The sequence below is a fragment of the Dermacentor silvarum genome, chromosome 6 (assembly GCF_013339745.2).
Source record: "Dermacentor silvarum isolate Dsil-2018 chromosome 6, BIME_Dsil_1.4, whole genome shotgun sequence".
NCBI classification, from domain to species: Eukaryota; Metazoa; Arthropoda; class Arachnida; order Ixodida; family Ixodidae; genus Dermacentor; species Dermacentor silvarum.
Genome location: NC_051159.1, coordinates 92113386 through 92123473, shown reverse-complemented (window position 1 = coordinate 92123473; position 10088 = coordinate 92113386). Strand labels below are relative to the sequence as shown.

The 10088-nt window shown below is 46.9% G+C and overlaps 1 protein-coding gene across 1 annotated transcript; it reads left to right on the top strand.

The window, feature by feature from the left end:
• Positions 1–971: 971 nt before the first annotated feature.
• Positions 972–2087, top strand: LOC119456785 (uncharacterized). The gene has a single exon (XM_037718603.1). The coding sequence runs from the start codon at positions 972–974 to the stop codon at positions 2085–2087; it is 1116 nt and encodes a 371-aa protein (XP_037574531.1).
• Positions 2088–10088: the final 8001 nt, after the last annotated feature.

Sequence of the window (10088 nt, the reverse complement as noted above, 5' to 3'; positions counted from 1 at the left end):
CACCATACGGGGCCCAGACTTCCAGGTCAAGCTGGGAGCAATTCGCATAACACACTGGGATAAGATGCGTGCATACACACAACAAGATGGCGAAGACGCGGACGAAGCGGACCCGCGCCATACCTCGTACAAGACATGCGCCAAGAAACAGAAGAAGATCCTCGACGAATTCACCCAAGAAATTGCAACTACAACGAAGGTACTTGTCGTCGACAGCAGGCTCGCTCACATGTGGGCGGCCCGGCATTCGCTCACGAAGCGCTGGAAGAAGCAAAGGCGCAACAGGAAGCTTGCGCATCGGATAGCCGAGCTTAACAACGAAATCTCGGAATATGTGGCTAAGCTCAGCAAAGAGAACTGGCTACAGGTATGTGACGGCCTTCAGGGACAGTTGTCCACGGGCAAGACATGGAAACTGCTGAGGCACCTCATAGACCCCGCAGGCAGCAGGACAGCAAACAACCGATTGCTGACGAAGGTCCTAAACACATACGACGGAGACGGCGACCGGCTTATGAAGGCCCTAGAAGACCACTATTTTCAAACGGAGCGAGGGCAACACCCGATCCCGCGATAATACAGAGGACCCAGCAATGAAGACCTGCACAGGCCGTTCACGATCCCCGAGATGTGGACAGCAATTGATGAGAGCAACAAGAAAAGCGCTCCGGGGAGAGACGCCATCCCCTACAGGTTGCTCGCCAACATGAGCGGTAGGACGGCACAATCTCTGCTGGAACATATAAATAAGGCTTGGGAAACCTCTCAACTCCCGCCGGAGTGGAAAGAGGCCGAGGTGAGATTCATTCTAAAACCGGGTAAGGCCCCCGCGATCGAAAACATGAGGCCAATATTGCTGACCTCCTGTGTTAGCAAGGTGATGAAGCGTATGGTACTATACGTCGCCTTCAGGAACACCATGAGGTCACCGACCAACTTCCGAAGACGATGTTTGGGTTCCGCAAGCATCTATGAACACAGGACGTCATGCTTCAGCTTCAAAATCTGGTAATCAAAAAGCTACGCGAAACAGCCCCAGGGCAATCCTCGCCCTAGATCTCGAAGGGGCGTTCGACAATGTTACTCATGCTAGTATACTCACTAACCTCAATGAGACGAGGTGCGGGAGGCGCACTTTCGGATATGTGAAAGACTTTCTGTCCTCCCCCAAGGCACGAATCTCAAGGGGTGAAGAGCGATCAGAGCTCATTGAATCGAGGGAGCGGGGCACCCCGCAGGGAGCGCTGTTATCACCACTCCTGTTTAATCTGGCCTTACTGCCACTGCCACGATTGCTAGACCAAATCGAAGGAATCGGACACGCGTTCTACGCGGACGATGTTACTATATGGACGGAGCGAGCGGGCTCTGACGGCTGGATGGAGGAGACACTTCAGGCGGCAGCACTCACAATGCACGAGTACGCGAAGACCTGTGGACTCAGCTGCGCGCCGCAGAAGTCGGAACTCCTCGTAATCCAACCAGGAAAGCCCCGCAAGCAGCGCCCACGAGACATCTGCATCCAAGTTGACGGCACCACAGTCAAGCCGACGGACACATGTAGAATTCTCGGACTCCTAATACAAGACAATGGAAAAGCACACGCCGTCATCGCCAAGATGAAGACCAGCGCGGAGAAGATCTTATCCATGCTGAGAAGGGTTTCAACTAGAAACAGAGGACTGAAGGAAGACGAAGCCCTCAGACTATTGCAGGCCTTCATAACATCCAAGATAACATATTCGGCCCCGTATCTCCATCTAGACAAGACTCAAAAGAATACAATCGATACCATCATCAGAAAGGCTATCGAGCAAGCACTCGGCCTACCCATCTATTCATCGACCCAGTGCCTTCAAGCCATGGGGGCACACAACACAGTCGACGAACTCATAAAAGCCCACCTGTCTAACCAGCGACTCCGCCTGAGCCAGACAAATCATGGCCACGCGGTGCTGGATAAGATAGGGTGGCGCAAGGAGAGAGCAACAATCAAGAGGTACATCCCAACTGAATGGATGACGTCAATCACCACCAAGCCCTTACCCCGAAACATGACGCCGGAGAAAAATGATGGCAGGAGATAAGCCAGAGCTCAGGCGAATAATTCCAAGATGCAGCGGCTGGAGGGAGTCCTATACGTGGACGCGTCCCTCGTCGAGGGCAGCAGCAAAACAGCGGTGGTTTTAACCGACGGGGAACGGTTGATAAACAGCGCTGCAGTCAACACCAGAGAGTCAGCGACAGCAGAGGAAGTGGCCATAGCCCTGGCGCTCGTCCAACCGGGTGCTAGGGTAGTGGTTCCCGACTCCAAAAGAGCTTACGGCGGCTACAGGAAAGGGGTGATCTCCTCAGAGGCAGCCGCGATATTAACGAAGGGCACCAGAGCGAGCCATAGAACTCGTATGGGTGCCTGCCACACAGAGGTAGTGGACAATGTCATAGCCGATTACCATGCCCGAGCGATGTCCTTCCGGGCAGGGCAGGACGCCGACACCACCAACCCGGTGCTCACGTACAGAGAGATTACCTCCGAGTATAGGGAGGATCGGCGCATCTTCCCTGAGCCGCAACGCAGCCTGAGCAGGAAACAACAAACAATCATCAGGCGCATTCAGGCGGGTTTACCCACCCTGCCCTGATGAATAAATTTTATCCAGAAACCGAAGAGGGCATTTGTCCATTTTGCAAAAACAACACAAGCACTCTCGCACACATCCTGATGGAGTGCACTTCACTCAAATACCCTATACCCCCCATCCCCCCTCCGTCCCCCACTACCCCACCCCATGAGCGATGGGAGACCTTACGGTACAGCCCCGCCCTGTCGATCCAGCTCGCGCTGGCGGCTAGGGGCCAGGAGCTGCTGGCCATATATTGGTCCCAAAGCCAGGGAACCACCCTACCCCGTCCGAAGTCTGAGAAGACGCCGTCATTGAGCTCAATAAATGTTTTTTTCTCTCTCTCTCTCCCTTCTGTGCTTCTCGATTGTTTTTCATTGTGTACATTAAGGTATAGCACAAAAAAGGCAGAAATACAATTTCCCGCGTTCTCAACCTCGTCGATGGACTGTACACTTCCTTCCTGCGCGTAATAGTGTTGCTTAGATCTTTCCCGTAATAACAAGTAAGGAAGATCTGGCTATGGCGTTTGTTTGTTGGATAGTGTATGTACAAAAATGGCTTTGTTTCTAATAAAGTAGTTGTTACTAAGTAGCACCTAGCTACTAGTGCATACCTCCCTGCCTTTTGTTCCGCATTTCTCTCTTTCTCTGTACGCGTGCGCCTGAGTCTGCGTACGTTGGTGTGCTCTTGTTTGCGTTTTCAACTGACTCTAAGTCAGAACGAGCTCTACTAACAAGGTGTTTTCTTTATTGCTTTTTTCTCGACATTAGTACCATGTTCCTATAAGCTTCATGGCATCAAAGCGTATTCGGGCTTATTGAATGGCGGATAGCGCAGTGAACAGCAAGACAGGAGGATAAGAATAAAAGAAAAGAGAACGCATGAACTGCAAAAAATAAATGGCTGTACATTTTGTACCTTTCGTATTTTCTTCGTAAACACCAATTTATTTCTCATCTCAACAAACAATGTTCTCGAATATAGTGACAAGAGATACAATAGCGAGTTTTTATAAATGGAGACCATGCTAAAGCAATTTCAGAGGCGACGGACGGATGGGCAGAAGACAGCGCATACGATGGCTTAAGCACTTCCAAGTTCTATTTTCTTTCGTATTTTTTATTTTATTTGTAGACGCAATCTTGTGTTCCTTCAGCTTCCACCCTTTGGTGATACGAAACAGCTCTTTTAACCGGCGATTGCATACTATGTAAATGAATTCAGGCCACCAATTTCAATACATATAACGAGATTACTAAACACTACTATCTAGGACGCAGACAATTTCCATTGCTACATTCAAAGCTGAACAGGGCTCAGGCAGTTTCAGTGATACTAATAGAAACAGGAACTTATCCCACTCCGTACCACCTTCATAAAGTTTATCAAGAAAGGGAGGTCAAGTAAGATTGTAATGCGTGCAATGGCATCATTGCGATCAGACTCATGCTCGCGGGATGCCCTGCGACTCTCACCAACTCTGAAGGAGAATGGCTCCATTGGAAGAAGATGCTACAGAGTTAATCTTTTCAAGATCAGCTACGGGCTGTCCAGAGGGCCCACGATGTCGCTGAAGGGCTGGGCCTAACGGTGCCATCGTGGGTGCGGCCCGCCTCGGGTTGAAATAGTCGAGCCTCAGGACTTTTGTAAATAAAAAGTTTTCACACACACACACGCACATCAATTTCTCTCGTCATGGCTGCCCGTAATGTGAAAGCCATGAGCTGTCAACGGCAGAATGCATTCCTTTCTTCTTCTTTTTTCTTTCAGACGACGCTGCTTTGCACCTAGGTCAGAGTGCTATGCAGAACTAAAGAAGACAACGGGATGGTCTCTTTGGTAGGGAACGAAGTGGGCCCCAATTGAAGGAAACGCGAAGACTTCAGAGCTCATTGATAACACATACGTTGATTAGCTGGGGGAAGACACAGAAGCAGGGTGCTGCAGTGATGAAAGACCTGTAGCAGTAAAAACAAATTGCCAGTAGATATAAAGACAGGCAACCGAGAGATTTCTGCGTGTTTTCTTTTGCTAACCCCCGTATTTAGAAATGCATCTTAACTTGAATTCCCTGCTTGTCTTGATAATAACTGACGCCTGGCGTGAATGTGCCCAAGATGCTCACTGAGTTTCCTTAGGCGCGTTCACGACAGGCGTTATTTAAATCAAGTCAATCGTGGGCTTCAGCTTAAGATGCATTTCTGAATACGAGGGTTGATAGCCCCAACCGAATCATTCATGTTTTAACACGAACATGTTTTATGCCGGGGTCGGCGATGAACTTCCTTTACAGGATGTCACGGATGTGACTTTCTGCGCCAACGAGTAAAATAATCTTTAAGGTACAAGCCTTAGATCTCTGTTTCAAGTTAGCTTTGTGAGGTACATAAAATATCACCTGACGATTACTACAGTTAATTAATAACCTATTAGTGATTGTATTAAGGTGAATTAGGGTGAATAAAGATCTATTAAGACAGATTAATGTCGATTAGGGTGATTAAAGTGAATTAAGGTGAATGACGGAGGATTAAGTTGGATTTAGGTGGATTATGGTCGATTAAGGTGTAATAAAGATGATTAGAGTATATTAAGGCCGATTAAGGTGGATTAGGATGGATGAAGTACGATTAAGATGGATTAAGGTAGGTTAGGATAGATTAAGGTGGGTTAGGGAGGATTCAGGAGGATTAAGGTGGAATAAGGTGCAGTAGAGTAGGCTTTACAAAGCGTTCGCCTTCGCGTCTCTGAGGCGATAGCTAAGGACACCTTGGATTTTTAATCTTGGCAAACATTTGCTACTTTGACAGTATCTATCTATCTATCTATCTATCTATCTATCTATCTATCTATCTATCTATCTATCTATTCTATCTATCTATCTATCTATCTATCTATCTATCTAGTCTATCTATCTATTCTAGCCGCCTACGTCTTTGTGCTCTGATGGTCGTTTCGTTAACTTGGTACTTACTAAAATTGGCATATTATGTTAAGATTGTATGACGAACATGCTGATATGTCATGACATGCGTGTCATGTGGGTCATGAAACCGCCGCCTACGTCTTGGTGCTCTCATTGTCGTCTCGTTAACTTGGTAGGTACCAAAATTGTCATGGCATGTTAGGAGTGTATGACGAACATAAGGTATAGGTCATGACATAAATGTCATGACGCGCATGTCATGTAGGTCATGACAATAATCCATTCAAAAAGATTAACACTCAAAAACCACTGAAATAGGTTCGGATGTGGGTTCTAAGTGATGGAAACACTAAAGGATGGTGGTAGAAGTCATAGTCATAAGCACGACTCAGCAAAAATGACAATGACTCGGAGAAAAAAGTTTAACACTCATAAACCACTGCAATCAGTTAGAACGTGCGCATTAAGTGAAATAAAAACTAAAGAATGATAGTAGAAGTCATAATCATCCGCATGACTCAGCAAAAATGAGAATGACACAGCGAAAAAAAGATTAACACTCATAAACCAATGGAATGCATGAGTTCGGATGTGGCACCAAGTGACGGAAAACGCTAAAGGTTGATGGTTGAAGTCATAGTCATGACCATAACTAACGCTTTCGCCTCAAGGTCCCTTGGGTGTAGCTAAAGGGGCACCTCAGGACTGATGACATGAATGTCATGACATGCGTGTCATGTGGGTCAGGAAAGAGCCGCCTTGATGCTCTCATGGTCATTTCGTTAACTTGGTAGGATCCCCGCACACTGCTTCGCATAGCGTCGATTCCCTCAGTGTGTAGGATCTGTCGGCTTTTTGTTGACAAGGATGGCGCCGCCATCTGGGAGCGGTGAAGCAAAGTAGTGCATCGTGACTCTAACGAGTGCTACGGCACAGCGCAGCGGAGGCTCCAACGCGGTATAAGCTGTTGTTAGCACTTTCCGCACATCGTTTGTATTTCGTGTCAGATTAGCCTTTGATACCTCGTCGTCTATGGAGTGCAGCTTCAATATGCATCAGCAGTGCTCACACGCCACCTACTGATTCGCTTGCGATGGCAACAACTAAGAAACTGCTGCACTAAGCGGCGCAGAAAGGCAACAGCGTCGACGGGAGAATCTCGCTTTGGTCCGGGGAAAGTAATGGCAGCGTGAAGCAGAACGCCTTCGCGCGTTCGCGGCGCACGCTGTGAAATCTGCCACTCGCATTCCTTAAAGCTGATCACGTCACAACTCAATTGGCTGCCCAAGACACTACGGAGTTGGACCAAAATGCTCGTACCGTCGCCGAAGCGACTCGGAAGCTGGACGCCGCTCGCCAACAGCACGCCGCGAGCCAAGCAAACCTGCAACACGGTCGCCGGCCCGCAAATCATGTGTCTTCGCTCTAGCGGACCATTCGTTTACGAAGCAAACATGTAACATCTTCTGTGAAGACACGTTTCAGTTTAGTGCTCTGCCGGTTCCCATGATAGAGGGATCAAGCATAACTTTTTTTTAATACTTCCTCCTCGCATAACTTGGATATAATTTGTGTATAACTTCTGCGGGAAAACGAAAGACATTATAGATTCAAACATATTTGTGCGTGTGCATATTTGCTATTATGGACATACAAACATCTACAAAGCTTTATTCTACTTCTGTTTTGTATATCGGCATCCGTTGATGTCGGCCCAACTTTACGCCTCACTCAAGTGATATTGTTTTGACATTCGTCTCACCGTCGTCGTACGAGTGTAAAAACAAATATTTGTCATGTGTTACATGCAATAACTGAACAAAATATACAAGGTATATAGAACCCAGAGACAAATATAAAGGATACAGAATACAAAGAATCCTCAAGTGGATTAGGAAAGTCCTGGATTCCCAATACGAGGCTACACCCCACCAGTAGACATAGGTGCTTCCTGCGGGGATGTTTTAATAATGTTACAACTGGCCGATCTGCTCTCACGGGAGAGAAAGCGTGCTGAGGTGGAACCACCAAAAAATAATTAAACATAATGACAAAAGCATAATAACGGAATGGACACCTCGAATGCCCCCTGTCTCGATGTTAGGTTAACCGATAAAAAGGTCACACGAATGAAATAACAAAAGTGATCTTGTTCCTTCGCACAACTTCCTAAAAAACTCATCCTGCAATGAACATCGAAGCATAAATTTCACCGCATGTCTGTGACCTCCCGTGGGCTGCAAAGACCGTGGGCCAACGCGTCGACGGAAACAGTTGAGAAGATTCTGCCAAATGAAGCGGATGGTTCTACGAAAAGACAAACAGGGCTGTATTAAGCCCTGTTTGGGAGTTATCTTAGAGTTATCCCAAATTGGGAGTTATCTTAGAGTCAAATATTGAACTGGGTATCCTTCAAGTAAGTCTTACTACAGCCTACCAAAGAATAAAACAATGGTTTAGAAACGAAGTAGTCATGTCCTAGAGATAACGTAAACGATGAAATAAAGCTTTCACGCACTGGGAGACTAATCGATCGATTATTTGTTCTTACTCTTGCATTAAACTACATGCTAACATTTTGGACCACCGCATACATTACAACATGAAGCAACGCTGCACATTGAAGTGATAACAGATTCTGAGATGGAAAGCATGGTCGCAAAAACAAATTCCGGAAGCCCCCAAATCGGGTGCGAATACAGACCTTTGAGTTGCCATGAGCCACGGGATTAACGCGAAGTGGGAAGGCCGCTGTATTGGAGGATTAACCCGTTTCTCCCCAAACTGTTCCCACGGCTTGAAGCGTCCTAAGGCGCAAACGAGTCTCCCGGGGAAAGCTGCACATCGTTCTCCGCGGGTCAATTATTGGTTTCCCAGGCTTCGCGTTGAGCGCTAAGCTCTTCACACGCTGTCGGCCATAGCTGTTTAGTGATAAAGGAAGAATAAAGGCCTTCAAGGATGGATTTGCGGGCTAGCTAGGTGCGCGGCTGAATAGACTGAGCTGCGCGAACGGCAGCATGAAATGCGAACTGTAGATAATTCGTGTCTTTTTATTAATCCAGTTTGCTCTGGTCGTAGCACATTTACTGTAGTTTTGGCGTAACGCGAATTTGCCAACTTTTTTGAGAGGGATCCACGTAGGTGAGTTACAATTCAAAGTCATCAAGGGATCAAAATTGACAACGCTATAGATTTAGTAAAAGCAACACTTGTAGATGCATCTGCTACTATGGGCAAAACAGAGAGAGAGAAAAACGGTGAAGTGCTTGCAACCGAAATAGGTATCTATATTTTGGTGAGGGACTCGAGCAAGAGGTGACTCTAGGGCATGGTGTCGCATGATGGAGGCCCTCGCCGGCCACATTAGTGAAGTTCGTAGAAAAACATGACATTTATGTGGCTGCACCCAAGCGAGCTTTGTTTTAAGCCACTGGTGTCGAAAGAATATTTTGAACAACGCGTCGATAAGATTGCATTGCTGCAGAAAGAGTCACAACCTGCGCAAACACAAGTTTGCCAAACGCTACTTAAGTTGGGCAAGCATTTATTGAACAGCGGAATTCCGCTTTCTCAAATGGTAACGTACTGAATGTCGGCGTCAGAGTTGTACATGTGGAGCAATATAAAGTGTCATATTCATAAATATGGCCATATTATTGTTTCTGTCTTATAGGCACATATTCTGCCGTCGTAGTTGGCAGAAAATGTACCTAGGGCATGAGATATTAAGCGGCAGGAAGTAACAAGCCGCTCTCAGTGGGTGGGACTGTACGTAGTAAGGTAACGACAAACATGAACCTTCGCTACCATTTGTTGCGAATAGCAGTCTCATCATTGTCGGACTATCCTAATTTTCCTGCTAGCTATCCCACCAAAAATATGGGCTGATCCCGAAGATAGTACGGGCTAAACTTTGGGGGGCCATTCACACGAGTATGTGCCACTGTGTAAGAGCCGCTCTTCAATGAACCTCTTTGACTCCAAATAGGATCCCTGTGTATGTATCACTGAGAATGAGCGGACTTAACGGCGCCGCCGCCAGAAGGCGTAGCGTGCCCAAAGGGAAAATGCGAGAGACAAGCCCGGCTGCAGCCCACGCCTTATACATTACGTGTTTGGGCTGTTCACAAACTTGGATTGATTGTCATCGTAGATGAGTTCCACGCTATTTCTTCTCCAATTGTGACAGAGTCAATTCTACACGCACCGCTTTGTGATGTTCGCGAAAACACTTTTCAGCAGCAAATGGGTGCATTTACCGCATTCAATTTGTGCGGCCTTCTATTGGAAAGAGAGCGGAAAAAGGGCTAAATGAAAATAAGGCAGTTTAACTAGGAATGTGCCCGGTTGGCTACCCTGCAGAAGGGGAAGGGAAAAGAAGAAGGAAAGATTAAGAGAAGCAGAGTAATCCGCTGTGACATCGTCGACGCATTAACAATTCTCTATTCTATATCACAGACGGTAACGCAGTCCGGAACACAGATGGTCATTCAGTGCAGTGGCCTTCAGAAATTGCGGCAGCGTTTTTGCGGCTTTAT

What these genes read in the sequence shown, in the direction of transcription:
- LOC119456785 (XM_037718603.1), top strand. Translation starts at nt 972, where the DNA reads ATGAACACAGGACGTCATGCTTCAGCTTCAAAATCTGGTAATCAAAAA.